The following is a 24,280-nucleotide window of genomic DNA, read 5'->3' on the forward strand; positions in this document are numbered from 1 at the left end:
GACCTGGACCTCCTCGGGGCGCTGCGCAGGGCCTTCCCCGGAGAGGGCCAGGGGCCGCGGGACGACTCCGAGCCCCCTTGGCCCCTGGCCCTGGCCGCCGAGGCTCGCCGCCTGCCCGCCGCCCCGGAGCCGGCCTTCGCCGGGCTGCCCTGCCCGTTCCGCGCCGCCTGGGAGGCCCCCGCCGCCGGCCTGCTCGCCCCCCGCCCCGTCTCCCTGCCGGAGCTGCAGCGCTGCGTGGGGCCGGTGGGCGGGCAGCTGGCCCGCCGGGAAGCCCCCTGGGAGGACGGGCTGGGCATGCTGCCCCTGGCCCTGGCCGCCGCCCTGCCCGTCGACTTCGCCTCCGCCCTCCGGTGAGCCCCGCCGGGGGCAGGCAGGGGGGGGGGAGGCGGTGAAGGGAGGGGCGCTGCCTGCGCCGCTGACCGGCCCCCCCTGCCCGCCCCCCATTCCTGCCGCAGCCCCTCTCTGGAGTCCGCCGCGGTCGCTTGTCTCGGACCTCCCCCCGCCCGCCCGCCCGCGGCGGACAGGCAACCCCCGATGAGCGGGCTCCAGGCAGCCGAGGTCCTCTCCGGGAGGTACCACGCGGGGGAGATCCGGTTCTTCTACCTGAACACGGCCCCGAACCGGCATTTCAGGTACCGCGTCGCGCCCGAGGCTCCCTCCGCCCTTGTGCTTGCTGCGGGCGGGGGGAGGTCTGGCAGCGCCCGCCTCCCTCCTTCTCCGTGGCCGGCTGCCCAACCTTCCCGGCCGGAGGGCAACTTGCGAGAGAGCCGCCGGTTGCGGTTCCCGCGGAGATGCCGGGGACGGGCGCGATTGGCTCGTGCGGGGTTGCGGGCTGGGCAGGGGCCCTTTCGGCTCCGGGCTCCGGCCGGAAGGGACGCTCGTGTCGGGGCTGGGAAGGGCCGGGGCTGCAGGCTGGGCCGCCGGGAGTAGCGGAGGGCTTTCCCCCATGGCGCTCTTCCTCCTCCCGCCCTGGCTGCAGGCCTTACGACCTAGTGACCGTCCCGGGGTACCTGCTCAAGCCCCAGCACTACGTCTTCTCCCCCTTCGGGGTGCTGTGCGTGCATCCCGAGGAGGGCTCCGAGGCCCTCTCCTTGGGCGACTGGCATCGGGAGGCCCGGCTGTGGCAGCTGATGCAGTTCATTCCCTTCTTCCGCCTTTTCCTGGTCCGCAAAGCCTTCATTCGGTAGGAAGCCTGGGGTGGGTGGGGGGGTCAGGAGAAGGAGGGGGGATCAGGGGGTGCCCCCCCTGCATCTTCTGCCCTGTGGAGAGTTGCTGGGAGGAAGGTAGTTCAGCCTTCCTCAGTTGGTACTTCTCTCCCCCCCCCCCCAAGGTGGTACTTTAACGTCAAACATTTGCAATACCTGAAGTGCCGGGAGAAGCTGAGCCTCCAGTTGCTTCAAGCAGTGCCCCATTTTGGAGCAGCACTTCTTCATATCTCCAGGTTGGGAGGCCGAGAAGGCAGCGAAGAGGTCCCGGCACAGGGGTTCCTCTGCCGCTTCTCGGCCTTTGCAGAGGCTTCTCTCTTTAATTTCTAGGCTCTTGCAGGAGCTGCAAGCCGTCCACTGGCTGCCGACGGACACCAGCAGATGTTACAACTTTGTTGAACTCAAACGGGCCCTGGCCCACATGAAGAGCAACGCGGACGGGCTCCTGCACAGGTTCCTCTGCCTCTGCACCTCCATCTTGGAGCTGGTGAGCCTCGCCCCCCCCCCCCAGGGACAGGGGCTCCTGCAAGGGGGGAGGAGGGGGTGTTTGCAGAGGAGGGGTGAGAAAAGGCCCGAGGGGCTCAGGCTCTGCATGGCAAAGACCCCCTTCTGCCTCTAGAGGCAGCTGCTTTCTCCCAGGGAAGGCTTTGGATTAAATTGCAAGAACCAAAGAAAGTAAATATCATTTTAACTATTGTTACATTTCACGTTGGAGACGCAGCCTGGTCACTGGTTGTGAGCTGATGTGGGGAGCATATCTCAGTTTAATTTAAAGTTTGTATGTTGTAATGAACACGCACTCTATAAGACTCCAAGAAACTAAGAATGAAAAAGCAACCCGCCCTAAATGACAAGACAGCACCCCAAAAAATGCAGCTCTTAAGCCCCCAACATCCATCCCACGGACAGCTGTTTCTTTCCTGTATTCGCCGAACTGAATTCTCTAATCACAGATTAAAGCGCAACCAGCAGCTCCTACAAGTGAGGCGTTTTAGTCAGTTGATATCTCCCAACATGTTTGCAAGCTTCTGTCTTAAATAAGATAGACTTGGCAAATTCACTTTTGTAGGGGTCAACTGTGGAGCAGGCGATGTTCCGTTCTGCCTGCTCTCTCTTCTACCCGCTGGGTTTCCTGAAGTTGAGAAGCCTGGAAAGAAAGTGGCCACTCAGTGGTTGATTAATTATACAGGCAGGCTCCTACGTTTAACTCAGTGGTTCTCAACCTGTGGGTCGGGACCCCATTTGGGGTCGATCGACCATTTCATGGGGGTCGCCAAGCAAGGCTGTCCGCCATTTTTTTTGTCCGCCATTTTTTTCCCCTTTTCCGGCGGGTGCCTTACCTCCCTTGGGCTGGGCCAGCTGGTGGTCGGCCTGCTCCGTCTCTGCCGCTTGCCAGCTACGCCTCGGCCGGCGCAGGGGGCGGAACCACGCATGCATGGCGCTCCCGGGCAGGGAAAGTCCTCGACTTACGACCAGTTGGGTAGTCCTCGACTTACGACCGGTTTAGTCCTCAATTTACGACCGGTTTAGTCCTCGGCTTACGACCGGTTTAGTCCTCGACTTACGACCGGTTGGGGTCGCGGCATTAAAAAGGTTGAGAACCACTGGTTTAACTGTTGCAGATATCCTTGCTGCTCTCCGAGCTGGTTGGTTGCCTGCGAACGTTTCGTTACCTGACTAAGTCACACAATCACAGTAGTGAGTGCGGGGTTTGCTCCCTGTTTATATACCAGCCAGGGTTTTGCCCAGCCAGGGTTGGAAGGTTCTGGGCGTCTCCTGGTACGGGCAGCGTCTTGATGAAAGATTGCTTTCTGCTTGATCATTTGTCTGGTGTTTAACCCTGCTTCTTCTGGGTTAGGCTGCTGGAGAGGGTGTGTTCTTTTTGTCTCCTTCCTGGCTTTTTAATTGTCTCTTTTGAACGGTGTGTAAGTGTGGGTAATCTTCCCCTCGGGAGACTAGGCCTGCAACGTTGGAGGAGTTTCAGACCGGGTTTGCCGAGGTGAACGATCCCTGTACGGGTAAAGGAACCGGGGGTTCTCAGTGGCTTCCGCTGTTTTGTGTGTGATGTTGGCAGGTGCGGGATGACACCTACAAGATGGTCCATGGGCTGCAGATGGAAGTGCAGGGCTACAAGTTGTACATCACCAAAGAGTCCCCCTACCAGCAGCGGGTGGAGTTCGAGGGGCTGCAGTGCCGCTTGCGAGAGGCCGAGTCCTGGCTGCGGGAGCTGGGGGCCCTGGCGCTGCTGGTGAACTTCCTCGTGTGCCAGACCCTCGTCTCCGTGATGCACCAGGAAGTCTCCACCTTCGTCAATTGCACCATGCAGGTCTGGCCTCAGGAAAGGGGGGCGGGGAGGGGGAGGGAGGAATTGGTGACGAGGCCGCCATTTGCGGGGGGGGGGGGAAGAGATGGAGTAAAACATCCAGGGACGCTTCACTCTTTGGCTTCCAGCACTGAAGAGCACCCCCGTTCTCCCCTCTCCCCTTGCAGGCCGATGGCTCCACCCGGAAAGCCGTCCTCCGGGTGCAGCTGGTGTTCAGTGCGGAGAATAAGCTCGTGCTCTTTCCCTCCGACGGGGAACTGGAAGACTGCCTGCTGGGGGCTCTGCAAACCATAGTGGAGACAGTCCTGGAGGTGGGCTAGAGCGGCCCTTGCCTTCCTGGCTCGGCGTCTCCAGCATGCCCCCAGGCAGGCGCCGAGCGGGATGGGGCTGTGGATTCTGGCGTGGACCGGCTGCAGCCCACGGTTTTCCTGGCTTTCTGTGCCCTGCAGACCACCCGGGTTAAAAGTGAGAAGGCAGAAGCTCAAGCAGGCCCCAGAGCCAGGACGCCTGAAGCAGAGCAGCCTTCCTGCCGAGCAGGTGGGGAGCCACAGGGCCTGTGGGGAGATGACTTGGGGTCAGCCCCTGCCTGGTTCCAAGGCAGGAGCAGGGATGCCCGGGAGGGAGGGAGGGAGGGAGGCCTCGTGCTGCCTGTCGCAAAACATCTGTGTCCTTGTCCGCCCTGCAGAGTTGAGGTGCGCTGGCCGCCCTGGGTTGCCTTGATCCTCCTGCGCCTCTTTTTCAATCCTGTATCCAATCCGTAGCTTTAAGATTTCTTTAGAGCTGCCTTGCACGAAACGTGCCTTTTTAACAAATAGCAATTTGGCCCTTCCTTTTCCTCCTCCAAGCTGGAGACGTGGCCGGCCCAGCCAGCAGGGGTGATCAGATCTCCAGGCTGCGTGAGCAGCTGCAGCAGGTGTCTGTGACGGAGCTGTGCAGTGCTGAAGCTCACCTGGTGCATCGTTTGGACCTGAAGGCGTGCAGTGGACTGCAGGTGGTGGGCCACCGGCTGCGGGCCGAGTACCCCTTGCTGTCTCGCCAGCAGCTGGAGAGAGACCTGCACTCGGACAGCATCATCCAGAAGGCCACGGCCAAACTGCGGGGCCTCTTCCTGGTGAGCCTAGTCCCAGGGCCTCCGGCCCCTCGCAGGGGCCCCAGCTGGCCCCTCCACCTGACTTGGCAATGTTTCCCTCTAGCCGCCTGAGAAATTTGGGAGCTTAACAAGTTGAAGGGACGGGACTCTCGGGTGGTGCCGCCTTCCAGCCACCTCCAACAGGGAGGGCAGCCTAAAGCAGCCCCCTGTAAAGGGAGGCAGCGGAAGGAATTGGCCCATGAGGTTAGAACGGGTGAGGGCCACAGAAGATGCTGCGCCAATTCAGGGCCTTCCCTCGGGTCCTGAGCCCACAGGAGAAGGGAAAGTGACAGAGTGGCAGCCAGCAAGTTGGCAGGCCCTGAAGGGCGGGGGAGGGGCAGAGCCCCAAGGAGGTTTTTTCACCAGGCAGGGAGGGGCAGGGGCACCCCAAGGGAAACGGGGAGGGGCTCCTGGCCATCAGGGACTCCCCACGGTGAGGACTCGGACTCTGGCCCACCGGCTCGCGAGGAGGACTGGCCGCCCACCTGCACGTTTGGCTCAGGTGCCGCTCCTCCATCCCGCCAGCCCAGGGAAGTGGACTGGAGGGGCCGGAAAGGGCCTGCAAGTGAGACATGGGCTCTGCCGGTTGCGTCCGCGGGAGGCACGTTTGATTTCCGGGGCTGAGAATTGTGGCGTTGGCCCTGCTCCCTCGACACCCAAGGCGGTGAGAGAGGAAGTAAAGACGGAGAAGAGCGTTTCCATCCCATCCCCCTGGGCGTCTCTCCTGGGCGGCCAACAGGATGCCTCTCCCCCTGCCCTCTCGGGAGGGAGTCTCCCGGTATCTGCAGCGCCCCCCCCCGCCGCTTGGAGTCCTTCCTTTGCCGAGCTTGTCCAGCGGTCTCCCTCGGGGCATGAGGCTGGTGGCAGCTGCTTTTCATCGGGGGGGGGGGGCGCTCGGATGAAGACGGTCAAAACAGGATCCATGGGGAAACCTGTCCTGAGGCTACGGGAAGTCTTCTTGGCAGGTTTTGGGCCTGTGTCACATTCCTTCATTTCCTTGTCCTCTCGGCTTCTTTGGCTCCTCAGCACGAGTGGAAGCATTTCGCGAGTCCGCTCTGAGAAGGTCCCGCCTTCCCTGGGAAGGTCCCGGGAGGCTTTTCACCTCAGGCAGCCAGGTGCATTGTCCAGTTCATTATCTTCAGGGAGGCGCCACCCCTGCAGGATGCGGGAGTGATCCCCCCCCCCCGAAGCCCAGCGGGAAAGCAGCTGCTCTGTGGAGCTCTCCTCCCGGGGAGGCCCTGGCCTGCTCATACCTCTGAGACAACGCCGTTTGACCAGGGAGGGGGGCCCAGCCTCCTCCGGCCTCTGTCCAACTGGCCTTGGCTCCCCCTCTGAGCCCTGGGCTGCGTGTGTCATGAGGAAAGGAACTCCTTCGCCCTTCCAAGTGACTTCTTCGGCTGACAGGTGACAAACTTAGAGTTAAGAACAGAAGGCGTAATAAATCCAGCCTGGTTTGCCTCCGCACAAATAAAGGCACAATCTGAAGAAGATGTGAAACGGGAAAGCATAGGTGGGAGTAAGTGAGTTTGAAATAGAATTAGGCAAAGAAGATAAACCTATGATCGCAAGAATTTATTAATGGCTTTTAAAATATGGTACGAAAGCCGAACAAGAGTGTAACATTAGATGGATGCTAAATATTGGGCACAATACTGGCATGGATATTTCAGGAGAAAGCTTGGACTACAAATACTGATTTTACTCTGTGTGATAATTTAAAAGAAGTGTTTTGTTAAATGGTGCAAAGATGACATTTGACACCTGTAAAACTTCCAAAACGTACAGGAACTTTTCAAGTGAATGTTGGAATTCTAAAAAGAGGGTGGAGCCTATTAACCTGTGTGGTGGACTTGTGAAATGGCCGGAAAATTTAGGTGGGTGACTCACCAGTGATTGGTGAAAATGATAGGAATCCTTTTTCAGATGAAACGTTTATACAAGGATTGTAGGGTTTATAGAAGAAGCACAGTGTCCTATTGTTGTCTATGACTGCTGTGGCAAGAGTATAGGGGGAAAAGCTTCAAACATTGATTGAATATTTAACATTATGGACTCAACTGAGAGGGCAAAAGCAGATGTCTAACGAGAGAGAAATCTGAGTTGGTTTATGCATTATATTTAAGAATGGAGAAAAATAGCTTGACGATGAAGGATTCTGTTCATTAAATAAGGGGAAATAATGGAAAATTTCAATAGGGATTACAACAGTATAAAAGAATCCAAAGCGGTTAATGGATCTGTGAGAAAAGTGAAGGGCAGAAGTGGACGAAAAGTTTTTTTTAAGTTGGATGTTTACTTTTGCATTTGCAGGTTTATGTTTCCGTATAGGTTTATGAACTGTTTTACGTGTCTATTTTCTGTGTAGAATTTTAGTACATACAGCGTATGTAGTATTCACAAAACAGACTTAACCGGATTCATTAACGTAAGCTTGGTGACAAAATTTGCCCTGATTGGTTAGTTTTAACCTGATTTGTTTTTATATAGCTGACTAAGTTCTGTGCACCCAGCCCACTTGGTTAGTTTGGTTCAGGATATTGTCCAACCCCCCCCCTCCGAACGGAATCAGCCCAGGAACCGAGGGACACGCCTGGCACCTGCTTTGGCACACCAGGGCATCCTCCCTCTCCGTCCGAACCACCCTGGCCTCCTTCCGCTGGGAGACCCTGGCCGAGCAACCTCTCTTCCCACAGGCTGGGCTGGCGGAGACGCAGCTGCTCTGCCGAGAGTACTCTTGGCTGGGCCAGATCTACCAGTACGTGCACAGCTGGAGCGAGAGCCAGCTGGAGAGCATGAAGGGCTGGCCGGCGGAAGAGTTCGTGAATCAGGTCCTCAAGTTGCGGACCTGGGTGGTGCAGGTGCAGAAGGTGCCCCACGTGGTCATCACCTTCAACCGCTTCTTCCTGGTGGACTGCGATGGCATTCTTCAGGAGATCTGTACGTGTTTCCTGGGGTGGGGAGTGGGGGAAGGCCCCTCGTGCTGCCAGCGCCCCCGAGCCTGCCCTGCTCTCTCTCCCCAGTGCCCCTCCTGGCCTCCATTGACAAAGACATCCTGGCCCTCCTGCTGAGAGAGACCGCCCACCGCAGCGAGCAATTCATCGCCGAGTTGTCCTCGGTCCTGCAGCTGTACGTGAACGTTGGCACCGACATCTTCACCATTGCCAAGTGCTCGCAGAAGGTAGGCGCCTCCTCCAGCCGCGGGGCCTATTTTCTGGGCACCCACGGTGGAGATCTCCGGGCGCCCTTTCCTTCCACACGGGACTCTCACACGCACCGGGCTGTCCCTAGAATTATTTTGCCAGCCTGGGAAACTAAGGGCATTGTACCAACCAAGCCAAGACCTCGTGGCGAGGGAGATGGCATCGGGATGGGTTGCGTTTGTGATCTTGGGCTCTGGAGAGATGCCTATTTGAATGTTAGGGGTGGGACATTGGTGGAGACCCTTGGCTGGACCCAATCCCTTTTTCATCAGATCGCCACTGCTTGCATCCCCTACTTGACATTTGGTTGACCGGGGGAGGGCGGGGGGTAGAGCTACGTGGGCGGCTCTTGCCCTCCCTTTCGCTTGGTCCAAGGAAGGGGCGTCCTTCTGGCGCTGCTAGGGGTGGCTGCGCTCCATGATGGAGGCTCAGATCCCTGCAGGTAGCCGTGTGATCGCATGAAGCTCTGCTCCCTACCCCTTTTCCTGGGCCGATCTTGTCTTATGCTTCTCCGGGTTTTTCTCTGCTAGAATCTCAGCCGCAGGCCCCATGTGCCACTGTGAAATCAGATAGGGAAACTCACCACAAGTTGTGGAGTGGAATTGGGGGCTGGGATGAACGTCCAACCCCCGGCAGCAAAAGAGGGGCAAATTGCTTGAACTTGTGGAATCGGAATGTAAAAACCTTTGGCCTAATTCTGGTAGTAGTTGTGAGTTGTGGCTTTGATTTATTCCTCCGCAGCTGGAGTACTACCAAGGCCAGATGACCGAGCTGCAGGAATACGTGGACTATGTGCGCGCCCTCAATGAGGTCATACAGCAGTGCTATCGCCCTCTGAGCCCCAGTGAAGAAAGTCTGGAAAACATGGTGAGGGTCTCCTCCTAAAGCCTGGCAGAGCCGTCCCTTTGGGCGACGGGCAAGGGAAGAGGCACTCTCTGGCAGGGCAGAATGGCTCCCGGAGGGCTGGCGGAAGAGGAAGAGGAAGAGGGGAGGCTCCTTGGCCCTTCTTTCCCCTCCCTTCCCCTCCCTTCCCCTCCCTGATTCCCTCCCCCCCCTGCTCCTGGGTCCTTCAGGGCAGAACGTGGGGAGTGGAAGTTCCCATGAAGCCAGAAGTGGCAGATTCCTGCTTGGCCCCTTCTCCGGGAGGGGGGCCTCTGCGTCTTCTCCTGCAGCAAGGTGCAAAACCATTCGGGCTTCATTGCGGGCTCCGTCATTATTGGGCGGGTGACAGTGGCCTGTGGGGCCCTTGAGCCCTTCAGGGAGAGCCGCGCAGCCCCTGAGCCTCCTCTCTGCCCTAGCTCTTGGACACCTGGGATGCCTTCATGTACCAGCAGCGGGAGGTCTCCGACTTCATTGTCTCACGCCGGCTGAGCATCATTGCCGAGCTCAGCAGCTCCCTCCAGGAGGCCACTCAGGAGCTCCAGGAACTGCTGACCATGGTTACCGTGGGCCGCTTTCAGGACCCGGCCCAGAACCCTCGTGTCATGGAGGACGAGCTGATACAGCTCCTGCAGCGCTTCCAGGCTGTGGTGGGACGTGTCACGGACCTCTGCAACTCGCAGCGGATCCTGACAGGTGGGGGAGCTGCTGACCAAACTCTGCCGGGGTGTGCGTGTCAACCTCCTGCGTGTGACAGGTGAGTCAGGGGTCTCTTAATGCTTTTGCAGGGGGACGCACGGACCTCTCTCTCCTCACCAGACAGCAGGAGGTCATCGAGATTCACATCCGTGTCTGGCAGCTGTTCCGCATCGTTTCTGAGCAGATCAAGGAGTGGAAGTGCTTGGCCTTCGTCAAGGTGAAAACGGAGACAGAGATGCAGCCAGCTGGAGTTCGTTAGGCCCCTTCTCCAACATGCCTGCACCGTCCTGCCCTTTGGCGTCCCCAGTGCCAGTTCCCTTCTGGCAGCGGCATCCAGGGGTCGATGCCCAGTGTCCTTTGGAGCCGGGAAGCCATTCCAGGCCAGTGGGCCCTCAGGGTTTCACCCAACAAATAATTTTGCTTGGCCAAACTGTGTTGATCACCTGCCCGCCCTGTCGCATCAGGGAATTAATTCAGCAAGGCCGGGAAGGGTTGGGAGATCAGCTTTGACCTCTGAGCCTGATGGTCCTGGCCAACCCCCTCCCCCCTTCCCCGCTTGCAGTTCAGCGCCCCTCTGGCCCTGGAGAGGACGGAGGAGTGGCAGAAGGAGGGGGCCGGCCTGCAGCGCTCCCTGCCCAGCCACCACCGGATCATGCAGGCTTGTCTCTCGGCCATTGCCAACTTCCGGAAGTACCTGCCGTTGCTCCTGAAGCTCGGGAGCCACTTCCTCAAGGTCAGCTGCTGGAAGGAGATCTTCGCTGGTGAGGCGCTGGTGGGGCCGGCCTTGGGATGCCGGGAAGGGACTGAAACGGGGTTCTGGTGCTGGGCTTGGAGGAGCCCAGGTGCACCCCCGGAGGGTGGCTCTGGGCATAGGGCTGAATTGGGAGGGTTGGCAGGGAGGACGCCAGGTTGGAGAGGGCGGACGGCCGAGTCAGGTGGGGCTGAGCTGATTTTGGCCATTTCCTGCTCTCTCTCTCTCTCTCTCAGTGATGGGTGTCAAGTGCCCGATGAACATGCAATTCACCCTGGGCCAGCTCCTCTCCTACCCGCTGCTGGAATATAGCGATGCCATCTTCAGGGTGAGTGGCTTGGCACGTGACCGGGCGGGGGGGCTGTGTTACTCCACTTGCTCCTGCTGGGCAGGGCCGTGACAAAGCCATCGTCTCCCTTGACCATCAGGTTTACGCTCACGAAAAAAGCCGCCATTATGCCAGGGACACTCTCCAGCGTGTCGAGAGGGCCTGGGCGGAGAAGCAATTCCGTCTCATCAATTTCATCCTCAACGTGCCCTACCAGGAACCGCAGCCGGAACGCTTCCGACGTCCGACTAGCGGCCGCCAGCGTGCAGCCAAGCTTGAATACATTTCCAAGGACAGTGGCACCTATGTGCTGTCAGGTGAGGCCCTGAATGAGGCAGGTGCGTTTGGGCTGAGCGTGGACCCAGGGAGCAGGAGCCAGCAAGAAGGACCCCTTACCTATTTGCCGGAGCTTTTTATGCCGCTCTGCTTGTTTCCCTCCTTTCTGGGAACGGGAAGGGGCCTTGAGGTGCACCGTCAGCTACTTTTTTTCAGTGGGAACCTTTCTCGCTCTCCCCCCTCACGCAAAGGGGGCGGTGGGGAATATTGTGGTCAATTTGGGCCAAACGTCCAGACCATCTGCCCTTTCTCTTGGGCTGCAGATACCACTGAACTGAAGGCTGCCGTGGAGCACAGCATCTTAACCCTCCAGAATATGATCCTGTCTCCCTTCTCTTCCGACATCCTGGAAGAGGCCAAGAGCTGGGTGTCCACACTGCGTACTTTTGGTGAGGAAACGGAGAGGGGTACCCTTTGACTCGCAGGGTGGAGGAGTCCATTGGGCATCTGTAGTGCCCGAGGGGCATCGATCACCCCGGATCCCTTTCTCTTGGGGGGAGGAGGGAGTCGGCAGGAGCAGAAGAGATGGTGCTGGCCAGACTCAGAAGTTGCCAAGCGGTGAAAGAGGAGGTCTCTTTTGGCTCCCAGTGCTGTACTAACCTGGTTCCGGGTTCAGTGTGCTGTGAGAACCCAGCCAGTTGCATATTCAGGGATCAGTGTTAAAAGCCCTCGGGTGCCATGTGACGGGTGGATCCCCTTCCCTTTTCTTCATCCTTGTCTTCCTCTTTTCCCCAGAGTCCCTTCTTTATGCCTGGGTGAGTTTCCAACAGAAGTGGGTCTTCCTGAACATCGTTCTTTACGAGATGAACATCACCCTCCCCAGCGCAGAGCTGGTGAGTCGGGCTTGTTGCCTGGAAGGATCGTCCCTCTCCTCTCTGGACCCTTCTTCTTCCATCCTCCTCCCATCCTCCCTTTCCATGCCCCCTCCCCGCAGGATTCCCGGTTCCAGCGACTGGATGCCCATTTCCGGGAGGTCATGCGGCTGACGTGCAACGATCCCCTGGTGCTCTCCAGTATCCAGTTAGGGCCAGGGTCTAGCCGGGACAGCCGCTTCATTGGGGCCACGCTACAGGCAGCTTTCCTGGAGGGCTCTGCCGACTTGCAGGGCCTCATCCGGGCCCTCGACTATGTGCTGGAGGCCACCCGGATGGGCTTCCCCCGCCTGTTCTTCCTCAGCAACGAGGAGCTGGTGGCCATGCTGTCCACTGCCAACGAAACTGCGGATGCCTCGGCATGGTCCCAGCGCTGCTTCCCTGGGGTGTGCCAGCTGGACCTGCTCCTGCCAGCAACTTCGCAAAACCTCGACGCCATCTCAGCCGAGCTGCCCCTGGTGCAGGTGGTTGGCCTGCTGGGAAGCCACGGCGAGAAGCTGAAGCTGTGCAGCGCGGTCCCCCTCGGCCGGAAAGCCACCCAGTGGCTCTGCGTCCTGGAGCTTCGCATGAAGGAGTCTGTCTTCAACCAGGTGCAAGAGTGTGTGGCCCAGCGCCTGGCCCTTAGGCCGCAGCTGGATTTAGCCTTTGAGCGGCGCCCTGGCCCCACGGAACTGCCCCTGCACCTGGTGGCCGAGTGCTGGGCGGGGCTGGGCAACACCTTCCCGGCCCAGTGCGTGCTGCTGGCCGAGGAGGCACTGTGGCGGGTGGCGGTGGAAGAGGCCTTCTTGCACCAGCGGCTGCGGAAGGGGCTGGAGCTCAGGCTCACCCTGAAGCTGGAGGCCGTGGTTCACTACATCCGCAATTACCGCAGCCTCCATGCCTGGAATCCAGAGCAAGATCACCTGGGCATGTTGCTGGGGGCCCTGATCGTCGTCACCATCCAACAACGTGACATCACCTCCCGGTTGCTCAAGCGCGAAGAGGCCTCTGTCCACGACTTCGAGTGGGCCCGGCACCTCAAGTACAGCGTCCGCCTGCTGCCTGAGAAGGCCCGGGCGGTAGGGCTCCCTCTGAGTTGCTCCTGGGTGGGCAGTCTTCCCGGCTGTTGGGCCGAAGTCCTCGACAGCCGCTTCCCTTATGACTACGAGTTTCTGGGCACTGGCTCACCGTTGCTGGGCAGCCCTTCGCTGGATCGCACCTTCCTGGGGCTGTTGCTGGCCTTGGAGGAGTTCTGCTGTGGGGGCCTGCTGGGCCACCCGGACGTGGGCAAATCTCACACGGTGCGGGGCCTGGCCCAGTTTCTGGGCCGCCACCTGGTCACGCTGCACTGCACCAGGCAAATGTCCATCGGCTGCCTCTCCCGGCACCTCTGCGGGGCTGTGCATTCGGGGGCCCTGCTGCTGCTGGAGTCTGTCGAGACACTGGAGCCCGCTGTACTCTCTGCCTTCAGCCATCGCCTTGTAGACCTGCAGAGGATGTGTCTGAATTTCCAGGAGGGGGGCAAGGTGGCCACCTCTGGCCAGCCCTCAGGCATCTTCCCCCCTGCCAGCCCAGGTTCTGAGAGCTCAGAGAGCTCAGAGGAGGGTGAGGCTCAGCCCGGCGGTTTGCCAGAGCTGGGCACCGATGAGGCCGAGCCCTATCAGCCACGGGTGCTGGGAAACATTCTTTTTGGGGGGAGGCTGCTCCGTGTGCGGGAGACTTATGGCTGCGTGGTCGCCATGGAGTCTCTTCCGGAGCAGCTGCGTCTGGCCCTGCGCCCCTTGGCAGTGCTGCCCCCTGACCTAACGAGGCTTGCGGAAGTCATGCTCCTTATGGCTGGCTTTCGGGAGGCCACACTCCTGGCGGAGAAACTGTGCACTTTCCTCAAATTGGAGAGGATGCTCAACCCCAGGCCCCACTTCAGCAGCCCCACCCTCATCCGGAAGGTGATTGGAGCGGCCATCAACATCTTGTTTGCTCCCACACCACAGCAAGATCCTTCGCCTTCCCGAGCCAAGCCCTCTCCTCGGACAGCCTTCTTCCTGGGTCTTGAAGAAGAGCCTGCCATGGTGAAGGCTCTGCGTCGCTCGCCCTTGCTCACTGGCCCTGAGGGTCCTCGGCTGCACAACGTGTGCGAGCTGCTCCATGATGTCTTCCCCAGTGCCTCCCTGCCCCACTCCGAGCAGCTGCCCCCTCGGCTGCAGAGCGCCCTGGTGGCTCAGTTGCAGGAGGACAAGCTGCAGCCAGACCCAGACCTCCTCCTGGTTGCCGGCCAGCTCTCCCAGGCCATGCAGGGGGCCACCGGCATCCTTCTCCTGGGGCCCTCGGGAAGTGGCAAGACCACCGCCTGGCGAATCTTGTCCAAGGCCCAGAGTAGGCTGGCAGCCAGCGATGCCACACCTGGTGTGCAAGGTTCAAGTGCCCACGAGAAGGCGGCCTTCCGACCTGTAAATACTGCCTGCTTGTGGCCCAACGCCCTGAGCTTATCGGAGTTTGTGGGCAGCCTGGAGGGTAGCCTGTGGCAGGATGGGGTCTTCTCCCGGATCTTGCAAAGGGCGGCCACCTCGGCTGCCGCTTCTGGGACTGGCGAGGGCAGCTCCCAGCAGTGGTTGGTGCTGGATGGCGTTGCTTGCCAAGAATGGCTGGAGCCCATCTCCTTGCTCTTCAGCACCAGGCCTTTCCTGAGCCTGCCCAACGGGCAGAGGCTACGGGCCCCCAAGAACCTCCGCTTTCTCTTTGAGATGCTGGATGCTTCAGAGATGCCCCCTTCGGTCTGTGCCCACTGCGCCCTGCTGCACCTGGAGGGCTCCCAGCTCTGGCAAGTGCTGCTCGCCTCTGCCTTTGCCCCTGCGCACCACAAGTACAGCCTCTCCCTGGAGACCCTGGCCACGCTGCACGGCCTGGCCAAGGAGCTCTTCCCGGCTACCATGGCCTTCTTGCAGCAGCATTGCTGCCCGGCCCTGCTGCCCCACGCCCACCCCCAGCACCTGCTGGCCCAGGGGGTTCAGGAGACCACGGCCTTCACCAGGATCTTCCAGGCGCTGCTCAAGCACTACATGCACCGCGACCAGCTCAAGCCCCGGGCGGCGGCTGCCAAGGTGGCCACAGGTAAGGGTGGTCTGCTGGGGAGTGGCTGGGGAAGGGGGTTGGTGCCCCTCCCTCCCCAAGGAGCCCAGGTGATCCCCCCCCCGCCTTCTCACCTCTAGAAAGCAACTCCTGGACGCCCCCCAGCTTGAAGGCTCACAGCCTGGATGAGGTGCCCGCCCACCACCCCCTGCTTGCCCAGAGCATCTTTGTCTTCGCCTACATTTGGGGCTTTGGGAGCCATCTCCAAACCAGGTAGGTTCCCCGGCCCCTCTGCTCCGCCACTTGCCCCTCCCGTTGCCCCAGGGAGAAGAGTTGGGGGGAGGGAGGGAGGGAGGGGAGAGCCCAGGCGGAGAAGAAGCAGGAAGGAAGCCTGGGAGAAGAGGAAGTGAAGCTGCCCTTGCTAGCACCAGGCCAGACCTATTTTCTCAGGCTCTGCCACCCCCAGCAACCCCCCGGGCATTGATGCATACCCTGCCCTGCCCCAAGGCCATCCATAGGCAGCCATTCGCTGACAAACCTAGCAGACAACTTTGTCTCCCCAAAAGTAGAGAAGGGAACTAAGGGATTAGCCATATTGGATCTAATCCTCACTAACAGGGATGAAATGATAGAAGGTGTTGAAGCCACAGGATTCTTGGGGGGAAGTGATCATGCAATATTGGAATTCAACATTCTGGAAGCACAACTAATAGAACACAGTCAAACTAGAGTCTTAGACTTTAAGAGAGCTAATTTCAATAAACTTAGAGAGAACTTGGGAAGGATTCGATGGATGAGAATCCTCAAAGGGAAAACAACTCAAGAAGCTTGGGAAATTTTGAAAAGTGAGATAATAAAAGCCCAGTCTAGCACAAAACCAACAAAGAAGAAAAATTACATCTCTCTAAAGAAACCAGCATGGCTGCATAAAGAACTCTGATAAATTGAAAGATAAAAAGGACAAGTATTAAAAAGTGGAAAGAGGGGCACATAACTAAGGCAGAATATCAGCAAATAGCCCATGTCTGCAAAGATGAAGTGAGGAAAGCTAAGGCTCAAAATGAACTAAGGCTTGTGACCAAAGTCAAAAATAACAAAAAAAAAAAAAAAAAGGTTCTTTCAACATGTAAAAAACAAGAAAAAAGTGAAGGAAATGATTGTCCATTAGTGGGGGAAAGTGGCAAGAAGGTGACAAGCAACAAGGAGAAAGCAGAACTATTTAACTCGTTTTTTGCATCTGTCTTTACACAAAGGGAAAAAACAGTCCAACCTATCAAAAACAGTACCATAAAACACAGATTAGAAACACAGGTTAATGGTTGCTGAAAGAGCTCTCTGACAAACTTAGGAACAAAAAGTACAAGTAACATCAATACCTGGGAAGATCCTAGAAAAGATAATAAAAAAACAGATCTGTGAACAACTAAAAGCAAACAAAGTCATTTTCATTAGTCGGAACCATGACAACCATGACTAGTAGCCAGCACGGGTTTGTTAAAAACAGATCATGCCAAATCAATCTCATCTCATTCTTTGATAAAGTGACTAAACTAGCAGACCAGTGAAATGAAGTGGATGTAGTATACTTAGATTTCAGCAATGCATTTGATAAAGTAGACCACAACCTACTCCTTGGTAAGCTAGGAAAAGGTGGAATAAACAACATCACCATCAGATGGATCTGTAACTGGCTGACAAACCATATTCAATGAGTAGTCCTCAATGGCACTACATCCACATAGAGAGAAGTAAGCAGTGGGGTACCACAATGCTCCGTCTTAGGCCTAGTACTCTTCAATATTTACATCAATGACTTAGATGAGGGAATTGAAGGGGAACTCATCAAATCTGCAGATGACACCAAATTGGCACCCCAGAAGACAAACTCAGGATAAAAAGATCTTGACAATTTCAACAATGGGCCTTATCCAACAAAATGAGTTTCAATGTGGAGAAAAGCAAAGTCTTTCATTTAGGCAGGAAAAATCAAAGGTACAAGTACAAATTGGGTAAGACCTGGCTTAAAAACAGTAACTGTGAGAGGGGCCTTGGAGTCCTAGTGGACGATCACCTAACCATGAGCCAGCCGTGTGCAGCAGCAACCAAAAAAGCTAATATAATCCTGGGTTGTTTAAACAGAGGCATAGAATCAAGATCACGTGAAATATTAATACTGCTTTATAAAACCTTAGTAAGACCACACCTGGAATACTGCAGCTAATTTTGGTCACCATATCACAAAAAAGATGTTGAGAGTTTGGAAAAAATTCAGAGAAGGTCAACTAAGATGATCAAAGTCCTGGAGACTAAAACATACGAAGAACGGCTATGGGACTTGGGTCTGGCTAGTCTAAAGAAAAAAAGAAATAGGGGAGACATGATAGCAGTGTTCCAGTATCTGAGGGGCTACCACAAAGAAGAGAGGGCCAGGTTGTTCACCAAAGCACCAGAGGGAAGGATGAGAAACAGTGGTTGGAAACTGATCAAAGAGAGAAGCAACCTGGAATTAAGGAGAAACTTCCTGACAGTGAGGACAATCAACTAGTGGAACAGCTTACCCCCAGAAATTGTGGGCGCTCCATTACTGGAGATTTTCAAGAAGAGGCTGGACAATCACATGTCTGAGACGGTATAGGTTCTCCTACTTGAGCAGGGGGCTGGACTAGAAGACCTCCAAGGTCCCTTCCAGCTTCTATTCTATTCATTCAAGTATAAAAAATGGAAAGGGGGGTTTATAACGAGCAGAATACCACCAAATAGCCCAACTCTGCAAAGATGGAGTCAAGAAGGATAAGACTCAGAATAAATTTTGACTTGCAACAAATGCCAAAAGTAACAGAAAAGGTTTCATTCAATACATAAGGAGTAACAAGAAAGTCAAGGAAATGATCAGTCCACCAGTGGAAGAAGATGGCAAGAAGGTGATGGGCAGCAGGGAGAGAGCAGAACTACTTTTGTCTTTACGCGAAAGGGAAAAAAACAGCCCAACTTATAAAACCAGCACTATGAGAAAAAGAACAGGAATGCAAGTCAAAATAGGGAAAGAATTGATAAGAGAAAACTATTTGCCTTGGACATGTCTCTGGCTTCATCCGGAATGGAGCCGATACCTCCGGGATCTGCCCAGAGCCTACTGGTCAGCAGCCTTTCTGGCTGATCCTTGGGTGGGCTCCTCACAGGTGTTCTCCTTTCAGTTTGCAGGAGAGCCTAAAAACACATCCGCTTGCTTGACCAGATCTGATCAGTGCATGGGCAATGCTGGGGGCCCCTGTAGCTACCTAGATGGCGGCAGCGGCGGTGGCGGTTGTTTAGCCAATTTGTCATTTGTCAAAACTGGCTCCCCATCTTTGTTGGTGTTTGAAGAGAGGGTCAGTGCGCAGGGGCTCAGAACTGAGGACATGCAGTTGAAACTTTTTGGTTCAGAAGAGACTCACTGGGTCCTTTGCCTGAAGGAGACCCAGAAGGCGGCCCTGCTGGGTGCCAGGTGCTGTTCAGGAAAGTGGGGAACCCAGGCCCTCGGAGCGGGGAGCAGATGGAGGCCAAGAACCAGGGAGGGGACAGGAGCCTTCTGGAGTCGTGGTTTCACTGTGGTCTAGCCAGCCTCTGCTCTCTCTTGGCACAGGTGCTGGCCTCTCTTTGACCACTTTGTCCGCCGGGCCCTCCGCAAGAGCAGCTTGTCCATCCAGCTCCCGGCAGCAGTTTCCACTTTTGACCTTTACCCCCTGGCTGAGGACGGCACTTTGAGGCCTTTCAATGGCCGTTACCTGCACAGTTACCTCAAGGCTCTTCCTGTGGGCTTCTCAGTTTTGCCGCAGGTACGATGGAATCCCGAGGTTCCCGTTCCCCCTTTCTCACGTGCTGTGCGCGCCTGCGTCTTGGTGACCTTGTTTTCCTCCTCTGCAGCACGAGCGGGTGCTCTTTGTACTGAACATGTTATTGGGCACAGAGCAGCCCATCCTCCTGGTTGGGGAGCCGGGCTGTGGAAAATCCACCTTTGCCGAGATGCTTGTGCAGCCCAATTACCTGTATCACCGGGTGTGCCTCACGCCTGCTTTCCGCACGGTGCACTTGCGTCAACTGCTGCTCAGGAGGTCTCAGAGCACCCTGAGGGAGAAAGGCCTCTTCCCCACTGGCAAGCCCACCCGGGGTGCCGCAAGCAAAGGACGCTTCCTCTTCTTGATGGAGGACTTGCACCTGGCTTTTGTCGGTGAGTTCCCCTCCCCTCCTCTCCGCCTTCCCTTCTCTAAGGTTGGGGAGTGAGCTTGGAAAACGCTGCAGCAGGCCCCATGGTTTTCCGCCTCCTTTTCAGATCCAGTCCGAGGTACCAGCCCCGTGATTGAGTCTCTGCGCCAGACTCTCACCCTCCAGCAGTTCTATCACGCTGAGACGCTGGAGCTGCAGCAGTGCCCAGCCACAGGTTTCAACTGCTTCGGTACTCTTTCCGTCCCGATCACTGGCAGCCTGCCACTTTGTCCTCGTTTCGGCAGGCTTTTCAGCACAGTGGTGCTTCCAGCCGTGAGCAGGGAGTCTTTGCTCGGCATGCACACTGGCACAGTCTTAACCTGGCTGGAGAAATTCCCTCTGCTGACTCGGCATCACGAGTTAGCCTCTGCAGTGGTCAAGGCCACCCTGGACACTTATGAAACAGTGAGAAGAAGGTTCCACCCCTCCCCTGCGTGCTGCCTCTTCCAGTTCTCCTTGCATGACGTTGCGAAGGTGATCAAGGGGATGCTTCTGTTGCGGCCCCGTCCAGGGATTCACCTGAGCACCCCCCTGGAAGACCATGGTTCCAAGGGGGGAAGCCCCAGGCGCATCTCTGTTATGGGAAGGCCGGCTGTGGGCACAGGATACACTGCAGTGCTCAGTACCAGGTTGATCATACGGCTTTGGATGCATGAGAGCCTGCGCACTTTCTGTGACCCTCTGCGAGGAAAGCAACAGCGGGAACTCTGTGAGCAGATCCTGTTGGAAATCGCCACCACGATCTTCTGTGCCAAGCATGGTGTCCTGCGGGTTGTTCCCTCCCTCAGTTCCCCTGTCCACAGAGGCACTGCTGTTCATTTCCCTAGCACATCCGACACCTGTCTGGCCACAGCCTCTGTGGAGGAAGAGGACTCCAGACAGGAGCATCTCTTGCTGACTCTGCAAGCAGAGCCCGAGTTCCCATACAGCACTGAGGTCGGCTATCCAAACTGTTGGGATCCTGTGGAGCAGGCCCCCGCCCTGGCGCTTGACCCACCAGATGCCCCTCCTTGGGAAGAGGTTGCCCTGGGAGAACCGGAAAACAAGGCCCCCGAAACAGAGCCCGAGGAGGTGGATGGGGAGAAGAGGCAGAGCAGTGGGAAGCCCACCCAAGTGAAAGCGCCCGAGTCTCACGCCACTCCCCATCGGTCTTTCCTGATACGAACCAAGCACCGGACCTCAGGCAGGAAGGACAGCTCTGGCCCACTGCTGCCGCTTCACCTCCTGCTCCTGCAGGGCGAGTCCCCAGCGGACATCGTCTTCAGCAAGGACCTGGGCCCCGAGTTCTATGGCCCCAATGCTCACAATCCCTATCAGGAGAAGCTCTGGAAAACCCTAGAGAGGCAGCTGAGCTCCTGCCTGCCCCCCGACTTTTTGTTGTGCTCAGAGGGACTGAGGCACGTGGTACGGCTGGCCCGTCTGCTCTGGGGCCCAGACAGGCACGGGGCCCTGGTCTCTTTCGTCCGGTGCACAGGCCGGCAGTCCCTGGTGGCTCTGGTGGCCCGTGCCACAGACACTCTGCTCATGAGCCTGCCGGCAAACACTAGCGAGGCAGAGGCATTGGCACTACTGAGGTCGGCAAGCTGGCAGGCTGGAATTACGGGGAGGCGAGTATTGCTGCTGGTGCACCCGGGAGTGAGCGTGGCCATCTTGCACCAGGTCCTGGCCCTGATGGTCGAAGGCACCTGCCCTGGGCTGTCTAACCCGGACGATTCCATGGCCATCATCCAGGCCATGCTGCAGGAGAACCAGAGCATCAAGCGCAACATGCGGGAGGACCTCGTGCTGCAGAAGTAAGGAAGGGGGAGGGGAGGGGGAGCATCTCTGGGCCAGAGCAATGGGCAGGAACTCCTTCAGGGCCCCCCCTGCTATCTTGGACTTGCAGGTTTCTCCAGTTGGTGCGTTCCAACTTGCACGTGTTCCTGCTCTTGGGGGCTCCTGGTTCCTTGGCGCTCCCACCCATCACAGCCACAGCATTGGCTCAGTCGCTCTGCAGCTTGGAGATTTACCAGAACTGGAGCCAGGAGTCCTTGCTTCAGGTGGCCTCCAAGCGCCTGAAGGGCCACTTCAAGAGTGTCGTACGTCTTACCCGAGGTTGGTGCCAGCCAAAGAGGGGGCTTCACTTTCTTTGCCCTCAGCCCCACCCTCTGGCTTCAGAAGGCTGCTCTTTCTCCTCTCGCTTCCTTACTTTGCACTCGGAGCTCTTGCCCCAAGCAAGCCACCCAGGTGCTGAGTGGCATTAAGCGCCAGAGCTTAGGGATCGTGCTCCAGACAGCAGGAGTCTTGATCTTTCACTGGCAACTCTGGCTGGCCTCTCCAGAGGCTGCTGGTCTGCTGCGCTCCTGAGCTGACCTCCTTGTCTCTGAAGGGCAACCTCAGCTGCCAGAGAAACATCGGGACTACGTCCTCTATAGCTGGAAGCCCAACCGCCCCCCCACCCCCCCGGATCCTGGCCGGGAAAGCACACAGTCTGTTTCCCCAGGTGCTGCTTTTCCCCTCACTGAATTCCCAGAGATGCTCTCGGCCTCGGTCTCTGCGCTCCCCCAGCCTCGAGGCCTTTCTCAGCTCATTTTCGGCAAGGGCGGAAACATCAGGCGTAGAGGGGGTCCGGCCCCCTCTTCTCGTCCCCCCTGCAGGCTCTCTCTGATCAGGTGTTCTCCCGTGTTGCCCTGCCAGAGCCCCCGTCCTTGCATGCCCAGAAGGACCTGCTGCACAACACGGCCGTGGCCGCCTCCCGGATCCACTTCTCGGCAGCCGACTACGCCTCCTCCCTGGCCGACAGCCTGCCCCTCGTCAGCCCCAAGAGCTTTCTGGATTTCCTGGATTCCTACGTCCGCCTGTTGGACGGCCTGCAGGAACAGGTCAACAGGAGAGCCGAACGGTGAGTCTGCCTGCTCGGAAGCCAAGATGGGCCTCTGCCCAGACGTCACCCTTTCCCACACCCCGTCAGAAGATTATTCTAAAACAAGTTCAGGAGCTGGGCCTGTGCTGCCCCGTTTCTAAAGCACGCCCATCCCTGCGTACCTGCTGCCATTCGGAGCAAGCCTCACGATGCCTGGAGTGCAGAAAAGGAGCGCAAAGTAGGAAACCGGAGGTGGGAGATGAAAGAAAGAGACGTTGAATTAATTCTGCACAACCCCTCCCTCCCTCCCTCATCCCACACCCCTTTGTGCCTTTCCAGTCCTTTCTTCTCCACCTGCCAATTCCTTTTGATTTGATCTGGTCATCTCTTTTCAGCTTTTATGTTTTCCTGGCAAAATGGATAAAAGCACGTTCTTATATAGGTTTCACTTCCACATCTGTGAGCAAACATTCCGTCAGGCCTGCCGCAGTCCGATCCCTTAGGAAAGAAAGACCCCCGACTCCGTTTGGTTGAAGTGGTGGGTCCTTTGACGAAAAGATGTTGGTTGCAGTTGAGTCAGGCTAGAACTGAATTATACAGGAAGTTTCCCCACATCCCAGCCCTCCCCCCAGGATGACCAGTCGGTCTTCCGCCAGTAAGAGCCGCCCCCCCCGGGTGCTTTGAGAAGGCTGAGGTGTTTAGGGTAATCCCCGTTCTTCCTCGGGGTGCCTGGCCTTCGGTGCTGGCAGGAACTTGGCTCCGAGCTCCCCTGTGCTTGCGTCAGGCTGTCATTCATTCCCCCAAGCAGACCTGACCCATTTGTTCTCACAACCGATCACGGACTTCCAACCCCCGTCAGCCTTTGCCTTCCGTCAAACTCTTCCGTCTATTTCTCCACCTTTAGCAGACATTTTCTCAAAAGCACACCAGCTCATCAGCTTAGTTTTTCCTCCTTTATGCGTAACTTTAAACCTTTATCTGCTTTTCCTCTATCAAACCAAAGTTAACTTGGCATTTGATGAATTAATTTTTGAGAGCCAGGTGGGGGTCTCAGACTCAGGGGGTCCCAGGGGAAATCGCCATCAATGCCCCACTTACATGGCCCCCGACTCGGAGCAGGAAGCGGCCTGCCAAACTGCCCAGAATAAACAGCAGGAACCTCTTCTGGGCCTGCAGTACCCAAAAGAGAGGGAGGTGCCCGAAGCTGCCGTCATTCCCCAGGTGCAGAGTCAGCTAGCCCATGCGGCCCACCCTGTCTTCGGCCAGCATCAGTCCGGGTGTGCTTTGAGGGTGGGGCCGTGTTTCTGCAGCTTATCGGTAAACCAACCCCCCCCCCCCCCGTGTAAGGAAGAAATCTTAGGATTACCATCTGTATCCCAGTGAGATGATTCCCAAGGGAGGGGGGGGGCTGCTGGGGTGACTGTGAAGGGAGAGGCCCTTTGTCCCTGCAGGATGAAGCTGGCATTGCAGAAGATGGGTGAAGTGAGCAAGAAGCAGCAAGAACATACGCGGGACGTCCGGTTCCTGCAGCAGAAACTGGTCAAGATTAAACAGGTCAGTTTTAAAGTTATAACTTGCTAGGCCATAGCCTGAAATTTAGAGCACAGACGAGACTCCAAGCAGGTCCTAGAGAGGCTCCGGCGGGGAAGGCTTGTTTGTCTGGGCCTGGGGGCTTTTTGGTGGCTGATTTCTTGACCAGATGATTCCTCCAAAGGGCTCCCTTAGCTAGGAGACGCCCTTCACTGACCCAGTCTGCATGGGATGGTATCCAGACCAACAAATACGACGGAGGAAGCTGGCAGAGAACGAATGCGGCTAAATTAAGCCCATCGGGGGGGGAGGGGGGGCACCAAGGATTCTGTTCTGCATCTGGGTGGGAAGGAAGCAATGAAATGAATACATGCAGCTAGTCCTCTGTGGGCACATAAACCACAGAAAGTGATGAGATGCATGTCGACAACCTTGCCTTGATTTCTTCGTTCAGACTTCCCAATCAATGATTAACCCTTTAAGGCAGAGGTCCCCAACCTTTTGGGCACCAGGGACCGGTTCTGTGGAGAAAGGGTTTTCCACGGACCGGAGAGTGTGTGGTTTTGTGTGCTGCCTGCATCCCACGGATGGGGCTTTGCTTTTTTGTGCAGGCCTGTTGCTGGCATGCCACGGGCCGGTACCGGTCCACGGACTGGGGGTTGGGGATCCCTGCTTTAAGGCACTTCTCGTTTACCAAAGAGGGGGCCAATAGGAATGGAATGGAATGGAATAGACTTTATTGTCACTTTAAATGTACGCTAATCGGCATACATTAAAATGAAATACAGCTCTCTCAAAGTATATTGAAGTACATCTCCAATATACACTACATGACAAAAAATTGCATATACTCACATACCCACATATATTCTATGACACAAAGAAACAACACAGTCTAG

At 57.0% G+C, this 24,280-nt stretch overlaps 1 protein-coding gene across 1 annotated transcript in view; it reads left to right on the plus strand.

The window, feature by feature from the left end:
- DNHD1 (dynein heavy chain domain 1) overlaps window positions 1–24,280 on the plus strand; it is a 39,675-nt gene that overhangs the window by 1,374 nt on the left and 14,021 nt on the right. The window contains 27 exon segments of the mRNA XM_029284402.1: window positions 30–350; window positions 456–632; window positions 980–1,183; window positions 1,331–1,441; window positions 1,536–1,692; window positions 3,280–3,531; window positions 3,696–3,839; window positions 3,978–4,065; window positions 4,374–4,639; window positions 7,351–7,594; window positions 7,678–7,835; window positions 8,599–8,724; window positions 9,156–9,432; window positions 9,525–9,652; window positions 9,998–10,196; window positions 10,423–10,514; window positions 10,615–10,831; window positions 11,114–11,239; window positions 11,586–11,683; window positions 11,785–14,822; window positions 14,912–15,040; window positions 18,390–18,582; window positions 18,671–18,974; window positions 19,077–20,802; window positions 20,895–21,103; window positions 21,686–21,890; window positions 23,303–23,405. Coding sequence (XP_029140235.1) covers window positions 30–350; window positions 456–632; window positions 980–1,183; window positions 1,331–1,441; window positions 1,536–1,692; window positions 3,280–3,531; window positions 3,696–3,839; window positions 3,978–4,065; window positions 4,374–4,639; window positions 7,351–7,594; window positions 7,678–7,835; window positions 8,599–8,724; window positions 9,156–9,432; window positions 9,525–9,652; window positions 9,998–10,196; window positions 10,423–10,514; window positions 10,615–10,831; window positions 11,114–11,239; window positions 11,586–11,683; window positions 11,785–14,822; window positions 14,912–15,040; window positions 18,390–18,582; window positions 18,671–18,974; window positions 19,077–20,802; window positions 20,895–21,103; window positions 21,686–21,890; window positions 23,303–23,405 — 9,292 coding nt within the window.

The sequence above is a fragment of the Protobothrops mucrosquamatus genome, unplaced genomic scaffold (genome assembly GCF_001527695.2).
Source record: "Protobothrops mucrosquamatus isolate PMUCROS unplaced genomic scaffold, P.Mucros_1.0 scaffold570, whole genome shotgun sequence".
Lineage (NCBI taxonomy): Eukaryota > Metazoa > Chordata > Lepidosauria > Squamata > Viperidae > Protobothrops > Protobothrops mucrosquamatus.